The 22,097-nt window shown below is 48.8% G+C and overlaps 2 protein-coding genes across 2 annotated transcripts; one reads left to right on the top strand and one right to left on the bottom strand.

Moving 5' to 3' along the window:
* Positions 1-38: 38 nt before the first annotated feature.
* On the bottom strand, positions 39-14,897 carry lamb3 (laminin subunit beta 3). The gene is made up of 23 exons (XM_084464584.1): positions 14,702-14,897; positions 14,379-14,426; positions 14,045-14,199; positions 9,416-9,530; positions 9,149-9,222; positions 8,869-9,060; positions 8,484-8,547; positions 8,194-8,369; positions 7,254-7,374; positions 6,777-6,965; positions 5,715-5,870; positions 5,142-5,335; positions 4,942-5,038; positions 4,436-4,811; positions 4,137-4,297; positions 3,775-3,986; positions 3,081-3,284; positions 2,820-2,964; positions 2,518-2,725; positions 1,885-2,026; positions 1,533-1,709; positions 1,208-1,370; positions 39-708 (listed from the first exon to the last, which is right to left on the bottom strand). The coding sequence occupies exons 1-23, from the start codon at positions 14,727-14,729 to the stop codon at positions 569-571; spliced, it is 3,537 nt and encodes a 1,178-aa protein (XP_084320710.1). The 5' UTR covers positions 14,730-14,897; the 3' UTR covers positions 39-568.
* A 2,514-nt stretch (positions 14,898-17,411) lies between these two features.
* On the top strand, positions 17,412-18,350 carry LOC311339208 (G0/G1 switch protein 2-like). The gene is made up of 2 exons (XM_084464585.1): positions 17,412-17,533; positions 17,649-18,350. Exons 1-2 carry the CDS (start codon positions 17,467-17,469, stop codon positions 18,047-18,049), a joined length of 468 nt encoding a protein of 155 aa, XP_084320711.1. The 5' UTR covers positions 17,412-17,466; the 3' UTR covers positions 18,050-18,350.
* The last annotated feature ends 3,747 nt before the right edge of the window (positions 18,351-22,097 follow it).

Here is a 22,097-nt window from a genome sequence, read left to right as displayed (position 1 = left end):
AAGAGAAGATAAGAACAACAAAGACAAGGAGAAGAATGTAACACGCAAACCAGATGTAAAACATACATTTTATTGTAACGGGTGAGCTACACAACTTTTTGCGAGTACAAAATACATAATGAAACATATAAATTATAAATAATATAATAATAATGATAATAATGAAACGTTGATATCTGAAAGGATCTGTCTAGGAGTGAGGCTATGCTGCCAACATAGTGGTCATAACGTTATAATCTATAAACATCTATAGTCTTATGTCACGGATGCTGTGTTACCTCAAGACATCCTACTGTAATCAAACACAGTTTTCTAGGTTTTGGTAGTAAAGTAGTGATGTTCATATGGATTTTCTTGTTCATCCAATATTAATTGTTAAACCTCCCTAGTATTCTGCTGTACTCTAAAGTGTAAAGCACCACAGTAAACATGTAACCCACACATCTCGTTCCAACTAATCCTGATGGTCCTGCCTCATCCTGCTCCTGAGTTCTGCTCCGTTCACTTAGCCGGAGGACCGGGTCCACACAGCACCTTCCAGCGCCGTGCCACCCAAGGGGAGGGCTGCTCAGCCCTGGCACTCGGACAGGGCCTTGACCTTGGCGCGGAGGTCCGTCAGGAGTTTCTGGACCTTGCCGTCCAGCCCGTGGAGGCGCTCTGACTTCTGCAGGACTTCTCCCTGCAGCCGGCGCAGTGAGTCTGCTCTCCCTGGTGGAGGAGAACCCAGGGGGGCGGAGGAGGTGGAAGAAGGGGATGTTAGCGGTACTGGACCACAGAACTACACACACTCTGTGTCTGCTGCAAGCATAGTGATCAGGATCCTCTGATTCTGGCCCAGGGCCGAACGGATCCACCCTGATGCTGGTCGTCTGCAGGACTTGTGAAATAAAAACCTAGCTTGCTACTGGGGTTTATGGGTATGCCCCCCATGATTTCCCTGAGCGACGTATTTAAGACTTTTTGAGGGCAATATAGCAAATAAAGGATGCACGCCACAATAACTACTTACGCCGCTCGCCATAATGAAAGGTTTATTACTGAACAATAAAAACAGAGCGTTGTCCAACAGCGGGTTCAGCCGTGAGCGGAGCGGCCGACCGGGACTCTACCGAATCCCCGACGGTCAGGTCCGTCCCCCCCCTACCGACACCAGCATGATACCGGTGACAAGACGGACAGGTTGGTGACGTCGTGGCCCATGGCTTACCTGCCAGCGAGCTGAGGATGCCTCCGGTCTCCCTCCCCAGAGTGCCTGCGTCCTTCTGCAGCTTGCGTAGCCTGTCGCCCCCGGGCTGCGACCCGGCGCTGGGCCTGCCCTTGGCCTCGGCAGCCTTCAGGAGGTCCAGCTGCTTCTCCAGAGACAGCAGGTCCTAGACACCCATACAGCAGCACTTCAGCTCACAGTGTCCCCAGTGAGGACCAGAGACTCCAAGATTAGGAGGAGATTTAACTAAATAGGGCAGTGGTGCGAATCCTTTTCAGACTCTGAGCCCATTTTATCATTTTACCCCCCCCCCCCCCGCGCTCCTCACCCTCGCTGCAAGGTCGGCCTCCACCCGGGCTCTGTCCGCCTCCTCTGTCGCATTCACAGCCAGTCCATTCCCAGAGCGCAGGAGGTCTCTTAGCTGGTCCAGCGTGGGCCGCAGGTCCCCGGGCAGGGGGGCCAGCTCCCTCAGGGCCTTCTCTGCCGGGGTCAGCTGGTCTCTGGCCTGAAGCACAAGCAGGACGGAGAAGAATGAGAGAGTGTTTATTCTTATTGTGCTCGCCATTCATAAGACACATAGGGCTCAGGTAAGAAGAGCTTTCGCTAAGCCCTCAACCAGGTATCTGCACCTCTTTGCATTCTGATTCAGTTGACGCTATGCCACCGTTCCCAGGGCGTACCTTAGTGAGGTCTGTGTTCAGGTCATCGATGGTGTCCATGCTGTCTTGTAGTTTATCCCTCATGCTGGAGATGGAGTCCTCCACGGAGTTGAAGCCCTGAAGCAGCCCATCCACGTCAGCACCCACTCCCAGAGTAGCATCCCTGCACACACCCACACACACACTTAGTGTTTCCTTTTCTCTGTTCCCTGAAAATGTTCAAGCCATGTTTTTCCATGACTTTAGAATCCAACATGTTCCCTTCCCACCGTTCGGCCCTTTCTCCCAACCCTGGTTAAGTTAAGTTCTGGTTAAAGAACTTCCCTTTTTGGGGGAAATTCTTTCTCTGCTTTTGACCCATCTGGGGGCCGGTGAACACCCGGAGCAGTGGGCAGCCTCAGTGCAGCGCCCGGGGAGCAGGTGGGGGTTTCAGGTGCCTTGCTCAAGGGCACCTCATCCGTGGTTGAGGACGTAGGAGAGTGTTGCACAACCACTCCCCCCGTCCGTATTTTTGCCTACCGGTCGGGATTCGAACTGGCCACCCTCCGGTTACCGGTCCAACTCGTTAACCAGTAGGCCACGGATGCCTGTGGTTTCTAAGGAGAAGCCTTCTCAGATGGAAGGCCCCAGGTCCTCTACTCGTGGAGGCCTTACCGCGCGTCCTTGGCCTGCTGCAGCAGCCTCCGGGCGGTCTCCAGTGGGGGTCCGGCCTGCTGCAGGACATGGGTGCTGTCGGGCAGGGCGGCGGCCAGGGTCTCCAGGTCCTCTAGCTTCCTCTTCAGGACCGCCAGGCTCAGGGGCAGCTTGGCCCTCAGGACCCAGTCGCTCACCTCCTGCACGTGGCTCAGGTTGGAGTTGGGGGCTGCTCGGGGGTACGGGGAGATTTCAGTTTTTTGGTTAAATAATGAAACAAGCCCTTCAATGAATGACCAGTAGAAGAAGATCCAAGCTCCTACCTGACAGGAAGTCTCTGAGGTCTTTCACAAAGTTGCGTGTGTCTTTCAAATCGGTCTCCAGCTCATCTCTGGCCTGTTTTATCTGCTTAGACAGATTCTTTGAAGACTTTGTCACTTGATTGGCTGTTTTCTTTGCTTCTTCAAGCTGAGTAAGATAATAAAACATATTTATTATTGAGAACTGCAGATTCTTATTTTGAACATGCACAATAAACTAAAAATAATGCAGTCAGACAAAGTGTTTTGTATTATTGTTCTGACCTGCTCTTCGGCCTGTTCGATCTTGCTGTTGAAACTCCCCACTCTGTCTTTCACTTCGGCGGCATCGGACACAGCACGTTTCCCCAGAGGCAGTGCACCGACGCACTTATCGCCGCGACCACAAGGGGGCGCCACAGGGCAGAGATCACCACTGGCCTCGCAGCTCTGAGGAGTGCATGGAGCTGAACGCGTGCTGCCACACACCTAGAAAAACAAATACGACAAGCAAAATAAACAAAAACACATTTTTAGAAACAATATCAAATTTATACATGTAACTATTTTAGCTAGTAAGAAGGTGCGTTTACAGTGGCGGAGCTAGACTTTTATACAAGGGGTGGCCAGAGGGTGTCCAAGCCTAAATCGCGCTTTCAACAAAACATGCAGTGAACTGTCAACTAGGGTGGCAACTAGGGTGGCACCTAGGGTGGCCAATCAGGTTCCAGGGGTGGCCAGTGCCACCCCGGCCCCCCCTCTGGATCCACCCCTGTGCGTTTATCGAAAGCGACGTATAGTGATTTCAGTTATCATTAAGGCGCAGGTTCCTTTTGGTTACAGTAACCACTACACTATATCCCGTCTCCCATGTTAACCATGTATACTTCGACATACACAGGGAATTTGGAATTGATAGAATCAATCAGGTCTGTTATCAGATCACATGGTATAGAATAAAGAGACCAGACATGCCCACCTGCTGAGCCGTCGGGGTCAGGTCTGGTCTGGTGGCCAGAAGTCTGTCCAGTTTCTCCAGGTCCTGGATGTTTCCTGGCTGGACTTTGTTGTGGAGGTCCTCGGTTTCCTTCCTGATGGCTTCCGACTGGTCCACTATCTTATCGCTGGCGTCCACACTCTTGGCTGCATCCGTAGACTCATCATGGGCCTTCTTGATGGTGGAGATGGCCCCTGAAATCAAACCAGCAACAGAACAAGTGGTTTGAACTTCAAGAGGAGAATCCACTTTTTCATCGTCGCTCTCCTTCTTTTATCAATGTTCATGACGATAAGGAACGACAATATTAACCAAACTGAAAGAGCTTCATCACTGACTCGTACCTGTGTAGTCTGCATTAGTGGTATTCTTCACTGCAGAGTTTTTGGCATTGTACTTGAGAACCAGACCGTCCAGTATAGCTTGAAGAGCATCCAGCTGGGAGTCCTGACCCGGCACCTGCTTCAGGGGGGAGATCGCTCTGTCCAGTTTATCCATCTCGTCCCTGGAGCCACAGAAAGAAAGACATATCATATAAAGACATGTATGACTCCTGTATGAGCTCAATAGAGACGAACCAAATCCACACTAGATTACCACATTGGTGGGACTGTGGAACCCATCCTCCCTGTGTGGTGCGTACCTGAGTCTGTTGAGCTCAGCGAAGGCCTTGTTCATCTGAGGGGACGAGCTCGGTGGGAGAGGGACGGAGGCTCGGATCCTCTTCAGCAGGGCCTCCAGGGCCCTGATGCGGCGCTCCAGGTCGGCGGGCTGGCCCGGGCCGGCGGGGGGGGACGGCCCCCGGCCCGAGAGCTCCTTCAGGCTCAGGCTGAGGTTCCCGATCTGGCCCTCCAGGTCGAAGTAGCACAGGGGGCAGGTCTCGCAGGCGGGGAAGGAGTCGCAGTGGCCCCGGCTGCACATGTCACAGTTTGGCCCGCTGACCCCCAGGCGACACACACACACCCCTGTCTTCCTGTCGCAGCCTCCCAGAAGGGTCCCTGCAGCGGCACAGCTACACGCTGCACAACCAGGAGGTAGAGGGAGCAGGTGAGGGTCTGCTGAGTGGTAAGGTTTGTTCACCCAGCTAGAGAGCTACAGGTAGCTCAGTGTTTCAGCAGTAACAGCTCGTAACTGTAGTAGAGGACTTACGTTTACAGCCGATCAGAGGATCCCCGTATTTGTTGTCTGGACACTCGGTGCAGGTACGCCCTCCAAAGCCTGCCCTGCATTTACACTGGCCTGTTGACTGGACATAAAGAGACAATCACTCAGGATGAACAGATAAAGGGCACAATACATACTCTGTTTGGTTCCATAGATAGTACTGTCTGCAGGTGGCCAGCTCCTACCTGGTCGCAGGTGTCACTCAGAGAGTTGGTCGGGTCACAGCCACAGCTCTCACAGCCACTCGCCCACACTGGCTTCCAGTGGCCCGTGGAGCAGCGGTCGCAGGTGAGGCCCTGGAAGTGGGCGTTGCAGGGGCACTGCCCCGTCACCGGGTCACACTGGGGGGAGCTGGAGCCGTCCGGAGAGCAGGAGCACTCTAGGGTGGAGAATCAAGAGAAGCCAAGTTTGAGAACGACAGCTCTCAACACTTTCAGCCCTCAAACAGGCATGGAGACTTCCACAGAAACAATAAGCATTTCTAAAATGTCTCAGAAAGAGAACTAAAATATATATAAATAGCAAAATAAACGTCAGTAGGGTCCGTTCTGCCGAGCATTAAAAGACCAGACACAGACATAATATCAGTAAGAAATGCATTGATGTCGTTCCCTGATGAGTGCTATGATGTTGGGTAAAGCCACTATCAACAGATTCATAAAAAGTGGTCTATGTCATGTTATGATGTCATTTCCATTGCATTTCCAGTTCACATCCTTCCATGAGCCAATAGAGTGGTCCGATCCACGATGACCCACCAGTGCAGCCCAGAGGGTTGGAAGCGTTCAGGCCGTAGTAGCCACTCTTGCAGCGGTCGCAGCGGGATCCCTTGACGTTGGCCTTACAGCGGCACGATCCTGCAACCTCGTCACACTGCCCTCCTTCCACGGCACCCTCCGCGCTGCAGACACAGCCTGGCAGGAGACAGGACAGTCAGTATTGTGCACTGCTACATGCTGATGCTTAGAGACAAACTACTTGCTGCTTGTTAGAATAGTTTTAGTATTAGTAGAATCAGTATAGTTATTTGCAGTATTTTAGGAGACTTCGACTATAGTGGTATAGTAGTATAGTAGTATATCAGTATAGTTGTAGGGTAATATAGTACTACAGTAGTATAGTTGTAGTTTAGTATAATTGTATAGTTGTAGTGTAGTATAGTAGTAAAGTAGTATAGTTGTAGAGTAGTATAGTTGTAGGGTAGTATAGTAGTATAGTAGTATATTTATTTGCAGTATGTTAGTGGACCACTCACGTGTGCAGGCATCCGGTTGGTATAGTAGTATTGTATAGTTGAAGGTTAGTATAGTAGTATAATAGTATAGTCATATAGTTGTAGGGTAGTATAGTAGTATAGTTGTATAGTAGTAGTATATTAGTATAGTAGGTTAGTATAGTCGTATAGTTGTAGGGTAGTATAGTCCACTCACATGTGTGGATAGTTGTAGGGTAGTATAATTGTATAGTTGTAGTGTAGTATAGTAGTAAAGTAGTATAGTTACTTGTAGGGTAGTATAGTTGTAGTGTAGTATAGTTGTATAGTAGTATATTTATTTGCAGTTTGTTAGTGGACCACACACGTGTGTAGGCATCCGTTTGGTGTAGTAGTATAGTAGAGTAGTAGAGTAGTAGTATAGTTGTATAGTTGTTGAGTAGTAAAGTTGTAGGGTAGTATAGTAGTATAGTCGTATAGTTGTAGGGTAGTATAGTCCACTCACATGTGCAGGCATCAGGTTTGTATAGTAGTATAGTAGTATAGAATTATAGTTGTAAGGTAGTATACTAGTATAGTTAGTAGTAGGGTAGTATAGTCCACTCACGTGTGCAGGCGTCTGGTTGGTCCATCCTGCTGCGGGGGTTGGGCTGGTAGCCGGGGGCACACTGGCCACACTGTGGCCCTGTGGTGTGGTGCTGGCAGCTCTCACACACCCCTCCGCTCCTCCGCCCGCTGGCCTCGTACACCGCCTGGTCGAAGCGGCAGCTCTTGGCGTGGTTGTTGCACTCGCAACCTGGACACAAGAAGAGACCTTCAGCAGGGCGCAAGTCCTCCAAAGTCATGTGAGCTGCTGCTAAATAAGGTGTCACTGCTAAGGAGTAGGTACAGTTCTGACTCTGGTACACAAGACTGTTGGTATTTGTATATTCACATATTTTAGTTATAATCCAGCGGACCACCATTATAAACCATCATGCCAGTAATGGCCTGTAGCTGTAACAGCTGTGTAATACCAACACCAGTGTGAGGAGTCTGAGGAGGAGCACGGCTCCAGTGAGCCATGTGATCAGGGGGTTCTTACGCTGGCAGGCGTGCGTGTGTCTCTCCTCGGCGGGCCTCCAAGGCCGGTCCTGGAACAGGTCGGCACAGCGCTCACAGTTCACCCCGGCGGTGTGGTGCTGGCACTCACAGCGGTCGCCCACCTGTCGGAAGACAGGACGGTGCGTTGGAGATAAATGGTAAACAGACTATGTTTCTACAGCACTTTTCTAACCAGTGGCCACTCAAAGCGCTTTTCAATAGTGCCTAACATTCACCCATTCATGCAAACATGCACACACTGACAGCAGTGTCAGCCATTCAAGGCGCCAGCCAGCTCGCTGGGAGCAGTTAGGTTGAGGTGTCTTGCCTAGGGACACCTCGACACCTTCCAGTTATCAGCCAACCCGCTCTACCTCCTGAGCCACATGCACACAGAGCTAACAAAGAACACTCTAGGGATTCACACTGGTCACACTTTTACCATCTCTTTGATTGGTTCAATGAGTTCCAGGAAGAGATTAAATAAACACTACAATCACTTCTATTGTGTGATGGGGGGTCGGCTTAGCTCAGGAGGTAGAGCAGGTTGACTTGTAACCTGAAGGTTGCTAGTTTGATCCTCAGCTCCTCCTAGTGTCGATGTGTCCCTGAGCAAGACACTTAACCCTAACCTGAAGGTTGCTAGTTTGATCCTCAGCTCCTCCTAGTGTCTATGTGTCCCTGAGCAAGACACTTAACCCTAACTGCTCCTGACCAGCTGGCTGTTGCCTTGCATGGTTGACTCCGCCGTTGTAAGTCGCTCTGGATAAAAGCGTCTGCTAAATGCCCTAATTGGAAATTGATAAAAACCTGTACAGAATCCCAACCTCGTTGGGACCTGTGGGGTGCTGACTAGGGGAGACAGGCAAACACATGCCTGGAGGCACACACACACACACACACACACACACACACACACACACACTCACACACCAAGTTACCTGTATGCTGGAGGAGTTGTCGGGCAGGCAGCGGTTGGCGTGCCCGTGGCACAGGCAGCTGCCCACCACCTGCATCTCTCTGAGGGCGTAGAAGCGGCTCAGCACGCGGCCGGGCAGGCGGGGCACCTCGCCCAGGTCCGTCAGCCGCACCCTCAGCCCCGTCAGCCCCGACAGACCTGCAGGTAGTCGTGGGAATGGTGAGCGGAGACGATTCATTCATGGACTCGCCATGGAAACGTGGCATTGCAACAACAGGGTGATACATGATGTGTGAATACAGTGAGACTGACTTTCTATCTTCTGGGCTTCGGGAGCAGAGACGAAGGAGTACTGCTGCAGTGGACTGAACTGGATCTGGAGGAGGGAACAACCAATCAGGGCACAGTGCCTAGACAAGACCTCCTCTTTACTCCCCACACGTCTCAATATGCTATGAACCCAACAGGAAGGAGGAGGTGTTCCTATGGTCTGCTACGCAACCAAACCCCGAGAGCGACGTTTTACATCAGGCTTTTGATATCCATCATTTCTATATTATACTGTAAAAAAGATATTAACTTCAAAATGAGATGTTGTTGGTGTTTTTAACATCTCAGAAAGAACCATCCCATTATGAGCTACGCTGGTATTTGATGACTGAAAGCTGGTGTGATGGGAGTGGAGCAGCACGCTGACCTTCTGGTCGCGGTAGTGGCTGGGCCCGGCGGGGGGCAGGGTGTAGCAGTAGGTCTGCTCCATGCTGCGGGGCGTGGCCGTGGACACCCCGGGGAAGGAGGCCTGGCAGTCGGAGGCGATGTAGAGGGTGGGCTGCCAGCTGCGGCCCTGGTCCAGGGTCTTCTCGATGACCAGGGCGTCGGGACGAGGGCCCTGAGGGAGGAGCAGGAGGAGCAGGATGTGGATGGTACCGAGTGCACAGCAGTGGAGAGGATTAGCATCAGGAGAACCTCCACCCTACCTTGAAGCTGAGGATGAGGTGGTCCAGCTGGACGGGGTTGGGAAGGTTCAACTCGATAGAGACTGGATTCACGTCTAGAAGACCCAGAGGAAGAAGGCATCAGCAAAACAGGAAGCTTCACATCACTAGTCAAGTCCAGCTTGGTCAATGCATACAACATGACTGTATCAGCTATATTTCCTGGTTAATGCACTGAGATGATACTAGAAGATACTCTGACTTGACAGACACAAAGAGACAGAGACTGAGAGACGGACGGATAAGTACCTTTCTTGGACTGCCACCACCTGTCTGGTCCCGCGGTCGATAGGACGTCCTGCACGGTGTGAGCCAGAGAGGACCTTGGGTTCCTGGAGTCACATGGACAGCACTTCATCCTCCACTGGGGGGGGGGGGGGGGGGGGGGTTAAGAGAAGGAACAGTGAGTATCAGGTGGCCTGAGCTGCTCCCCAGTGACCTTCACCCAGAACTGGGATAAATCATGGGTTCAATACGTCACATCAGTGCATCTCACAGATATATACCTCCACCTGTAAAAAGTGGAGGACAGATAATGAACATCAAATGTATTCAGAATGACTCATGGTGGATTCAATCCAATTCAATTCAATTTTATTTGTATAGCGGTTAATCACTATTACAGTCTCAAAGGGCTTAACAGGCCAAATATTTATGACACCTTCCTGACCCAAGCCTCCACACGGGCAAGAAAAAACTCCCTTAAGCAAGGAAGAAATCTTGGGAAGAAATGCAGAGTGTGGGATCCCTCATTCCAGGGATGGTCAGGAGTGCAACGGGTGCCACAATTGACATTCAATAAATACAGGCAAGACATTATTATTACAAGGATGTGTGGAAGATATACTTTAGAGGTTTGTAGAGGTGCTATGCTGAGCCTTTCAAACTTCCATTGAAATGGCTGTAGGTTATGATGGATCTTTTTTTTACTTTCCTGCTTAAATGTATAATTTGAACATTTTTAATAAGGATTTGACGAATGCAATATTGTCCCTTGTTCAATAATATATTTGTAATATTGACCCAGTTACTCAATTTGATCAACAAAAAAATCCCATAAACGGCCAAAGCCCATGTGTTTGCTCTGAGTCCATGGACACTGCGTGTCAGTCCAATTCCACATCTGTGTGTGTGCGTGCTGCCCCCAGGTCAGGTCAGACAGAGAGCAGCCATCCAAAGGCTCCCTGGCTGCTTCTCTGGGCCACAGGGCATGGCTGCGTTCCCGGTGGGGTGAGGGTCCACCCCTCCTGCCCTCTCCTCCCCTGCTATACCCCCTCCACCGCCAGAGGAAGGACCACCCCCTCTCCCCTACTGCCCTCTACCCTCTCTGCCATCTCCTCCCCTGCTATACACCCCTCCACCACCAGGGGAAGGACCACCTATCACTGTCCGTCGGTCCACAGTCCAAACCTCTGTCTATTTATAGAGAGTGGAGGTTTGAGAAGCCTATGAGCAGCCACCAGGCGGGCTTGTGGGGACCCACGTGTCCACACCAGAGCTCACTTTAAAAAAGTGAAACGAGGAAAATGACGCAGGATCAAAACTTCTATCCTAAAGACCTCAAGCCGTCTCTGTCCTTGAGTGTCACAGTCTAATGTGGGGATCTATAAAAGATACATGATCAATTGGGCTTTAATTGTACTTGTCATTCTCTGGTCTTAATGGCCTTCTGCTAAAAAAAATACCTCAAGGGACACACAGATGCAGAAAAATATGTTAAATGGTCACATATTATTCTGGGAGGAAACCAGCAGACCCCCATGCCTTATTGATGCTTCCTCAGCCCCTCTGTACTGGTACAGGCTGCACCAGTAAGCCCCTGTGTACTGGTACTGTACCAGTACACAGGGTGTGTGTGTGTGTGTGTGTATGCGTGTATGTGTGTGCATGAGTACGGGACAGTATGACTAAGTGAGTGTGTTATTGTCAGTATTTGTTAGGTGTGCTGACATACCATCAGTACATCACTTCGGGTATGTCTTACCTTTGTAGTGGTGTAGGCTGCACAACCTGCCCCAGGTAGTGCCCACAGTGATCCTCTACACCGTAGCAGCACCTTGACGTTATACTTGTGGTGAGTTATAAGTTGACGTTGCTTAATTTCAGGTAGTGTTAATGAGTAACTGCTGTATGAACCAGCCCTGATCACGCAGAGCAGCCAGACTACGGGCTGATGCCCTCCTGATGCAATCCCAGGCCAGGGGCGGAATATAGCTGCCAGGGAACACATGCTGCCCATGGCTCTGGGCCAAGCTATTGGGTAAATATTTGAATGATTAAGTTTAAGTTTAAGTTTATTGATATTTAAAGTGCAGTATCACCATAAGCATGGTCTCAAAACACTGTACATAGAAATGCCCTACGACATCATGAGCAACCACATGAGTGTAATGTGTGTGGATTCATGGGTTCAAACAACAATACGTTTAGAGTAATAAATTAAAATGAAGAAATGATTTCAATAAAACAAATATAAAACAGATATAAAACAAATGTAAAACAAATGTAAAACAAATGAAAAACCATTATAAAATAACAAATTCATGGGTTATAGGGTAGGTAGATTCATTGATTTTTCCTTCAAATAAAACTATAATTTAACCCAGCTGTTTAAAACACCCCAAACCTTTCTGTGGACGCCCCAGTTCCACTTGAAGGGGGCAACTGTCCTTCTCTCCCCTCCCCTGCAGGGTAAAGTAATTCAACGGGCATCGTGGGGGTCTCAGAGCGGACCCTCTGAGGGCCAGGGGCCTGCTCGTCTTCACAATCATAACAGAGGGGCCAAAGAGAGTCAGGCCAACACGTACTTATCACCATGGGTAAAAACCTGTCCCTAGCCCCTAGCCTTGTGCCGTGTTCATCTCAGTGGGAGCATGATGTCTCAGATACACAGAAACACAACCCTGTGTTGCTCTCTCCTCTGAATATGCTCCCTAAGAGGTGAGGAGGGATGACAGCCAAAACATAGACCTGAATACAGGTGAGCTCTACCTCTGGGAGTCTGGTAATGTCTTCTGAGAAATACGAGCCTCCAGCCCTTTCTGGTTTCCAGTGGATGTTCTCGATTATCATTCATTACTGGCTACTGCACTACTGTCTAGCTCTCATCCTTCATGTTTCAACAACCCTGTGTATGTGTGAGTGTGTGTGTGTGTGTGTGTGTGTGTGTGTGTGTGTGTGTGTGTGTGTGTGTGTGTGTGTGTGTGTGTGTGTGTGCATGTGTGTGTGTGTGTGTGTGTGTGTGTGTGTGTGTGTGTGTGTGCATGTGTGTGTGTGTGTGTGTGTGCATGTGTGTGTGTGTGTGTGTGTGTGTGTGTGAGTGAGTGTGTGTGAGTGTGTGTGAGTAAGGGGGTGTATGAGTAAGTGAGTGTGTTAGTCAGCATGTGATAGCCCTACTGACATACAGTTGGTGTCTATAGCCCTTCCCGGTGTAGACAGGACAGGGCGCGGCCCAGGAAATAAGACGGCGCTTTACACCCCTCCCCTATAAAGACATGTCTCTACCTACGTTATCCGTACCCTGAGGGGAGGCACACATGCCGTGAGGGGCAAGTTGCTGCTATGCGACACAGAGCTGAACGCATGCCTGCTGCTGCTGATCACTGCAATATACCTCTGAGCCAACATCATAGGATACCTACAGCAATAGGATATTTATCATAATTTGTTCAACAAATGGGTGTTGTTGTTAACAATCAGACTTGTGTTTGTGAGGTGTGGCTCAGCCCTACAGTTGGCCTGCCAGGGATTTCGGCAATTTGACAGGGTCCAGCATTAATAAATTCATACATTATTGCCAATATTTACATTTACATCTAGGGCATTTAGCAATATCCTGACACAGTTGCAACACAGGTTTCATCTGTGGTCTCTGGCACTGCAGCCAGACGGTTTCACCAAAACGCCACGGATGGGATGTGGCCCTGAACCTGTCTGAGTCTGAGTGGACACAGCTGTCTGATGGACTATAGAGAGCCTACAGTTTGTGTGTGAGTGTCTCTGTGAGTGTGTCAGTGTTTGGGCTGTGTGTGTGTGTGTGTGTGTGTGTGTGTGCGTGTGTGTGTGTGTGTGTGTGTGTGTGTGTGTGTGTGTGTGTGTGTGTGTGTGTGTGTGTGTGTGCATGTGTATGCGTGTATATGCGTGTGTGTGTGTGTGTGTGTGTGTGTGTGTGTGTGTGTATGTGTGCGTGCGTGCGTGCATGTGTGCTCGTTTAATTATTATTTTGGGTTAAGTAAAGTACCAAACAAACATGATGAAAAGTTCATGGCCACCAAAAGTCATTTGTAATAAGTTTCTATTCTATTCTAGTTTTTATTAGTAATATATTAATCCTTTTAATTCATTTCTGTAATTTGTCTATGAAATAAAATAATGTATAGACACCTATTACCTGTACACCTTGTTTTACATCAACACATTTTCATTAATATATATTATATAACAATATCAAGATTTAATCTTCTAAGAAATACGTTTTGGTGGTTTGTAATTTGCCCTCAAGTTTCACCAAGCGTCTCCTGAGTTGTATTGTATCGTATCTTTACAGTATTCTTAAAGTATTGTGGTACTTTGTACTATTTTATCTTTTCGATCACGTAGAAATGTTTTAATAGTATGATAGAATGAGGGAACCCTGAGCCACTCTACGTATAACACTTAGTAGTTCTAGATTCTTACCAATGGACCCCCTCCTAGGGGGGTCCTCATCAACACAGGGGTCACATGGCGTGGGCCTGTACCTCTCTACTCCAGGTCACATGATCAATGTGTCACACCTCCACTAGGCCACGCCTCAGTGGAACAGGACCTTACAGCGGTCCAACTCGCCATCTGTACCCGACCCTGTTGCTACGGTAACCCGGGGTGTGGGGGTCCTACCTGTTGGTAGGGGGTGCAGAAGACCTCGGAGCCCACCAGGCCGCAGGTGGAGGAGGCGTGGAGCCGGTCGGCCCGTCCCAGGAGCAGGTCCCCGGTGGGGGGGTAGCAGGCGCCCCGGGAGCAGTCCGTCTGGGCGGAGGAGCCCACCGCCAGTGCTGCCATGGAGACATTAGTGAGCCGACAGGACCAGAGAGGCTCCCTAGTTCTAGCTTGTATTGATTATCCTGTTGCTAAGGTAACCCGGACCAGAGAGGCTCCCTGGTTGAACACTGCTGCTGGCTTTGTCTGAATCACCGTCACAGTCTGCTATACATGCTGTACAATAATGCCTTACCTGCTATCACAAGCAACAGCCTCTTCATCTTCTTCAATCCAATGAGTTCTTCGGAAGCCACACAAAGAAATTAGCAAATATTAGTCAACACGCACCACCACACCACTCTATAATGGTTTCCTCCAGCAGACGCACCACCACCCCACTCTATAATGGTTTTCTCCAACAGATGCGTCTTTACAACGGCTTCTCAAACCGATCCGTCTACAATAACCCCATTTGTTACAGAACTATCAAACCTATGCTCCAAACCTGTCCAAGGAGAAAGCAAAGCCTCCAGATTGAGTGAATGTTTGTTCCTCCCTATGTCCTCTGTGGCTCACCTGTAGTGGAGCCGTGGGTTAGTTCCATCCGGTCTGTGTATCAGAATGTGTGTGAGGGCCAAGGACAGCACCTTATAAATGCCGTCAGCGCCACACCCTTCTGCTCCGCCACCGCACCCTGCTCCGCTGAATCAACACTCCTCACACACACCTGTGTGGACAAGCACCGTGATCACACTGCTACTCACTGCACTCACCGTCACGCGCGTGTGTGTGTTTGTGTGCGCGCGTGTGTGTGTGTGTGTGTGTGTGTGTGTGCACCCCTCAGGGGTGAAATATAATGTTCTTATCCAAGTCATTTGGAAACACTGAAAGATAGAGAGACAGACAGAGAGACAGCCAGATAAAGAGACAGACGGACAGAGGGATAGATAAATAGATAGATAATAGATAGATAGATAGATAGATAGATAGATAGATAGATAGATAGATAGATAGATAGATAGATAGACAGACAGATAGACAGACAGACAGACAGACAGACAGACAGCTAGATGGATCACTCTCTACATTACTGTGTGCGTACTTTAGCCATAGCCTCCGGCTGCTTATAGTCACATTGTTTCTCTTCTCTACAGCTGACTACTACTCTGGTACAGGGTGTGTTTCTGACTCAACGGAAGAGGACGTACGCACACACACACACACACACACACACACACACACACACACACACACACACACACACACACACACACACACACACACACAGGCAGGTCCTGTCATGGCCAATTGGTGTTTACTTTTTCAGATAGCAACACGAGCAAAGCCTGGAATTTTCCTTCCTCTGCTTGCCATTTGCTGCTGATTCCCAAACCTCTCCATGGTGTTGATATAGTGCCAGTCAAACCTAATGAATGGTAGGTAAGACAAGGGAGGGAAAAAACTATCTGACCAACACAGTCTCACTCCGTCAAAAATCAGTTGTTCAGGGGCTTTTGGCGTTAACTGCTGACGCAAAGGGTGTCTTCTTCATTCGACGCAGGCGATTTTCAACTCATTACAATGTAATCCCTCCACAGCAAACAGTGATAAGTGCGTAACCCTTACCTTAATCCTAACCCTAACCACTACTACCCTAACCCTAACCCTAACCCTAACCCTAACCACTACTACCCTAAACCTAACCCTAACCCTAACCACTACTACCCTAACCCTAACCCTAACCCTAACCACTACTACCCTAACCCTATCCACAACTACCCTAACCCTAAATGCACACGTGGGAGGCTTTCCCTGGGCATCAGATATCACCGTGGAGGGATTACAAACCCCCTGCGTTGAATGAAGACGCACAAGGACACCCTTTGCATCAGCAGTTAACTCCAAAAGCCCCTGGCGTCGATTCTTGACAAACTCGGAGTGAGAATGTGTTGATCTGACCTGCAGAAACATGGATAGCTTGACTTTACAAAACCCAAACCACATACGACTGTACCAGTAGAAGTTATTATAGCTGTAATCAGACACAAAACACTGTTGTCCGATAATGTATAACGGTTAACCGTAACATCCTCAGACAGAAATGTGATCCTTAGAGATTTGCAATCAGGACTGAGCCTTAATGGTACGCACTCTACCATCGCCCGAGAAATGTGATCCTGAGGCTTAATGAGCCGTGACCCCACATCACCATCACAGAGAGCCATCGTCTGCTCTCCGTGATGACAGAGAGCTGTCACATGAAGTCCAACACGCCGGCTCAAACACTGAGTCCATTGAGAAGGTGTTTCTGGGTCAGCACCGCGAGAGAGCAACCCCACAATGTCACATGGACACTCACTGCTTCAAGACATCTGAAAGTCCCACAAAGTCTTACCACCCAACACTCCCATTGACGACAACCGCGGCTGCTAACCAGCACCATCACAGATAGACGTGTGGGAAGGACGCATGCATGAATGCATGCGTGTGTGTGTGTGTGTGTGTGTGTGTGTGTGTGTGTGTGTGTGTGTGTGTGTGTGTGTGTGTGTGTGTGTGTGTGTGTGTGTCTGCATGTGTTCCACAGTTCACCTCAGTGGAGCATGAGTGAGCAGGGTTTCCACAACCTTTCCCCTGATTAGTGGCTCTGGATGAGAAGCAACAGTTCCTGTGTTGTTTATCACCTGACTTCAGGGAACCTCAGTGCACTGTGTTGTTAGGATGGCAGACTCACACCACCCATATAGACTCATGTCAATGAGTGGGTTTAGACACAGATCAAATGAAACAATGTATTGTGATAAAGGGACAGTGTGTGTAATGCCAGACTCTCTTCTGAAGGATTTGTGTTCAACATTGGGATTAAAACAGAGCGAAAACCCATCATCACCACGTGTTGGTGCAGTTAGGAGTGTGGTTCCTCCGTCCCTCCATAAAAAGAGGATTAGAAAAGTCCCAGGACACTCGTTGTTTTGGTTCGTTCAGGAGCGATGGGCTCTTCTCCCATTAGAGAGAATGGTGGTTCAGCTCATGATATGATGGGTCTGATGGATTTAGGTCTGCAGTCCACCACTACAGACACAACCAGGCAGGTCAATATACATTGACTATGGCTGTACTACAACAGACATAAATACAACTGACCTCATGTTTAAATGACAGCAGCAGGAGGATCCTTAACCCCACTACTGACGACATGTGAAAAGGCTCCAACGTGCCTGACGTGTCTGACCTGAAGCCAGCTGAGGGACGTGCCTCGTCGGGGGCGGAGCTAGGGATTCGGCGGGGGCGGAGCTAAGCTGCCCCTCTATAAAAGTTGGGCCCCGGCGGAGGGCCAGTCTCACATGATCCCACCACCAGAGCAACACCGTCCTGTTCAGAGTCCGTCCAACCGACCTGAAGAGATAAAACGTAGGTTTTCTTATTAATCCTTTTGGACCGGACATGTTGGATGTGTTTGATTACATTTGTGATGATCATGTTACCATGCGTCGCTTACTAACCTGTCCAACCTTCTGCTCCTCAGGTGAAACCATGAGCATGCAAACGGTGCAGGAACTCGTCCCCTTCGTCAGAGAGATGCTGAGCCAGAAGCCCACCCGCGGGATGCTGAAGGTGTACCTGCTGGGCACCGTGGTGGCGGTGATGGGCACGGTGGTCGGCACGGTGGTCAGCCTGGTGGACACGGTGTGCCATCCCTTCTCCGGGGAGGGCCCTGACGACGCCGAGATGGCCATGCTCATGTTGGCAGAGCCGAGGAGGAGGACACTAGTAGCGGGCCTGCCTGTGAAGAAACGAGGAAGCGAGCAGCAGGAGGGGGTCCAGGGAGGGACCTGTTTGGAGACAGACAAGACCCCTGCAGCCCTGTCAAAGTCCCACGGACCACCAGCTTTCAGAACCGCAGCGAACCGACATCATGCGTCCTAAAGGAGCGCTTTAAATGGACTTTGAATGAGAAAAGACTATTTATTAGCGTGCGTGTGTGTGTGTGTGTGTCTGTGTGTGTGTGTGTGTGTGTGTGTGTGTGTGTGTGTGTGTGTGTGTGTGTGTGTGTGTTTACCCCCCTGCTGGGTCAGGGTATCTGACTCCCAGAGGTCTGACTGACTGCTGGTCAGTTTGACGCAGCTTCTCGGGTCAAACATGTTTTTATAAGTGTTTGTCTCAACAGTCATAGGCTACTCTAGATGTTACAACTTTTCCATCGGAATAAACATTTATTTTTATCCAATCTGATTCCATGTCTTTTCATTAGACTTGAGAGTATTTTTATTAAATGAAGCTTCCAGTGTTTTATTCTCTTAAACAGATTGCAACATAGCTGATATAGTTGGTGTTCGTGTCCACCAATTACAGATGCAGTGACGGACTGGACGGTCTGGCATTTGGGCAGATGCCAAAAGGGCCGCGGCCTCTCGTTGGCCGTTTGGGCCGGCCAATCACGGAGCGGGATTCTTGTCGGGATTGTGCGGCCCCTCCGTCGCGACGGTGGCCCCACATTATCTATTTACCCCCCCCGGTCAACAATCCTGTCGTCGTCGTCGTCCCCCTGCGGACAATCGTGTCCCCCCCCCCCCCCGTCAACAATCCTGTCCGCGACCGCCCCCCCGTCAACAATTACACCCGCGGCCTGTTATAATGTGCAAATGCCAGGGCCGTTTTTTGATCCCAGTCCGTCACTGTACAGATGCATGCATTCTTCATAGCCTTCATAAGTAAATGTGCACGTTTATGGAGGCATATATAATCAGATAAATTGCACGTTATCGTATTTCCTAGGAGAACTTGTTAAAGAGAAGACAAGATGGTTCTCCCCCACCCACTTATATAAAAGGAAGCAGCATAGAGGTGGTGGACCATTATAAATATCTGGGAACTGTGATTGACAACAAACTGAAATTTGACATAAACACTGATGCGATCTGCAGAAAGGGACAACAGCGATTGTACTTCCTTCGGAAGCTTAACTCCTTCAATGTAGATAAAGTTATCTTGTCCTTGTTTTACAAATCTTTTATTGAATCTGTTCTTACTTTTGCCTTTATTGCCTGGTATGGGGGCATTAGCCTTAGGGATAAAAACAACCTCAGCCATATTGTGAAGGTGGCTGGTAAGATGATTTGTGTAAACCATCCCCTTCACTGTTTATTCAAGGTCCTTCCATCTGGCCGAAGATTTAGAATCCCTGGTTTTAAGCTCAACAGGACAAGGAGCTATTTTATTCCAAGTGAAATACGGTTGCTAAATTTGCACAATTCGCTAGATGAGTAGTAGTGTAACAGTGTTTTTTACTTATAGTAGTTGGTGTTATTATTTGTGTGTATGTGTGTTTATCTGTTGTGCTACTGTACCTGTATGTTACCTGGCTGCAAGACAAGTTTCCCTTAGGGGACAATAAACTGAAACTGAACTGAACTGAAGAAGAATCAACGTGATGTCTGATATTGACGACACGGAACATGGATCAGCTTTAATCAGTTCAACCACTAGGCGGCAGTTTAACAAACACTTCAGCCTAGTGCACAACTTGTATTTGTGTACGTAGGGCTTTGAAGGAAAGAATACAAAATTTGCCAAAATAAAGTATAGAACATTTTCAAAAAAGTGTAAATCTTAAAAATAATACAGATCTATTTTAAAAAAGCACAAATAATTTACATTTACATTGGGGTATTTAGCAGACGCTTTTATCCAAAGCGACATACAATGAGTACCAGGGGCGGAGCCAGAGGGGTGGCCGGGGTGGCGCTGGCCACCCCTGGAACCCGATTGGCCACCCCAGGTGCCACCCCTCCCGCGTTCGACCACCCCCCCCCTCCCCCCCCGTCGACAATCGCGATCGCCCCCCGTTGACAATCGCGATCACCCCCCGTCGACAATCGCGTTCGCCCCCCCCCCCCCCCCCCCTCAACAATTCAATACGGACCCCCCTATAACAGCCTTGGCCACCCTCTTGCCACCCCTTGAAAAAAAGTCTGGCTCCGCCACTGATGAGTACATGTGTCAGAAGAAAGAGAAACAACAATATATCGCTGCTGGTGCAGTGAGGATGTTCATAGAAACAAGACTAGTAATACAACAAAGACTAGTAGCCTAATACAAGACTAGTAATACAACAAAGATAGCTAGGATAAGATACTACACGATGCCAAGGACTTTTAAGTATTTGTAAGTGCTAGGACGACCAACATACAATAAGTGTGTACCTTAAGTGCCAGGACTTACAAACATATACAATAATTGCGTAAGAGGGGTATTTTTAGGAGAGTAAGGGAGGAGAAGGGGCGGTGGGGGGTGAGGGAGGAGGCTATGCAGGGTCCAGGTGAACTCTGAACAGGTGAGTTTTGAGTCTCTTGTAGAGGCTGGTGAGTGACTCTGAGGTCCTGACGTCGGCAGGGAGCTTGTTCCATCATTGCAGCACCAAGACAGAGAAGAGTTGTGAATATAATAACATGACAACACAACTGTGGTAATTAATATGTGTGTGTGTGTGTGTGTGTGTGTGTGTGTGTGTGTGTGTGTGTGTGTGTGTGTGAGATGGATTTAGGTCATTTCTTTACTAAAATATAATAAGGCTGAAGTATCCTTCCTGCCCGCTCCCATACAGACAATAAACACCACATCCCTTCTGGCTGAGACCCAGGAAGGCCTCCTAGTGTTTAAGACTTCCTGTTCTTCAGGATTTACTTTGTGAGTGACAAAGTAGGAACATTTAACATTGTAAATTGTTCCTAAATATCCACCCTAGTGGAACTATGCAACACTATATTAGTGCCTCTGTGAACAATTACACAACCTTTCTGGGGATAATATTACATCATGTTCAGTAGAGAACAGGTTTTTTTCTATATTCAGTATTGAACTAAACCAGTAACATCTATCATCATGTTTAATGGTGACTTCAGAAACATATCTGATATTGAAACATGTTTGATGGTGACGGTGATCGACCACTGAGCATGGTTTATTGGGATGGAGAACATACTGGTTTACAGTGAAGAGTAATACTGTCTTATTCCCCCACTGACCACCCACTGTTCCCAGTACTGATGTCTAGCTGTCTCTTGGTCTACTGGGTTGGTATTATTTCTTAAGTTATTCTAAAGTATGACTGTGTCCTGATCTCTTTGTAGAACAACTGCAACCCCCACACATTAGTCAGCCTGTGAGTGTGTGTGTGTGTTTCTGTGTGTGTACATGAATGCATGCATGCGTGTGTGTGTGTGTGTGTGTGTGTGTGTGTGTGTGTGTGTCTGCATGTGTTCCACAGTTCACCTCAGTGGAGCATGGGTGAGCAGGGTTTCCACGACCTTTCCCCTGATTAGTGGCTCTGGATGAGAAGCAACAGGTCCTGTGTTGTTTATCATCTGACTTCAGGGAACCTCAGTGCACTGTGTTGTTAGGATGGCAGACTCACACCACCCATATAGACTCGTGTCAATGAGTGGGTTTAGACACAGATCAAATGAAACAATGTATTGTGATAAAGGGACAGTGTGTGTAATGCCAGACTCTCTTCTGAAGGATTTGTGTTCAACATTGGGATTAAAACAGAGCGAAAACCCATCATCACCACATGACGTGTTGGTGCAGTTAGGAGTGTGGTTCCTCCGTCCCTCCATAAAAAGAGGATTAGAAAAGTCCCAGGACACTCGTTGTTTTGGTTCGTTCAGGAGCGATGGGCTCTTCTCCCATTAGAGTGAATGGTGGTTCAGCTCATGATATGATGGGTCTGATGGATTTAGGTCTGCAGTCCACCACTACAGACACAACCAGGCAGGTCAATATACATTGACTATGGCTGTACTACAACAGACATAAATACAACTGACCTCATGTTTAAATGACAGCAGCAGGAGGATCCTTAACCCCACTACTGACGACATGTGAAAAGGGTCCAACGTGCCTGACGTGTCTGACCTGAAGCCAGCTGAGGGACGTGCCTCGTCGGGGGCGGAGCTAGGGATTCGGCGGGGGC

This window comes from Micromesistius poutassou, assembly GCF_964030765.1.
Source record: "Micromesistius poutassou genome assembly, chromosome: 2".
Classification (NCBI taxonomy): Eukaryota; Metazoa; Chordata; class Actinopteri; order Gadiformes; family Gadidae; genus Micromesistius; species Micromesistius poutassou.
Note: the sequence above shows the minus strand (reverse complement) of the source record. Positions and strands in the feature narration are given on the sequence as shown.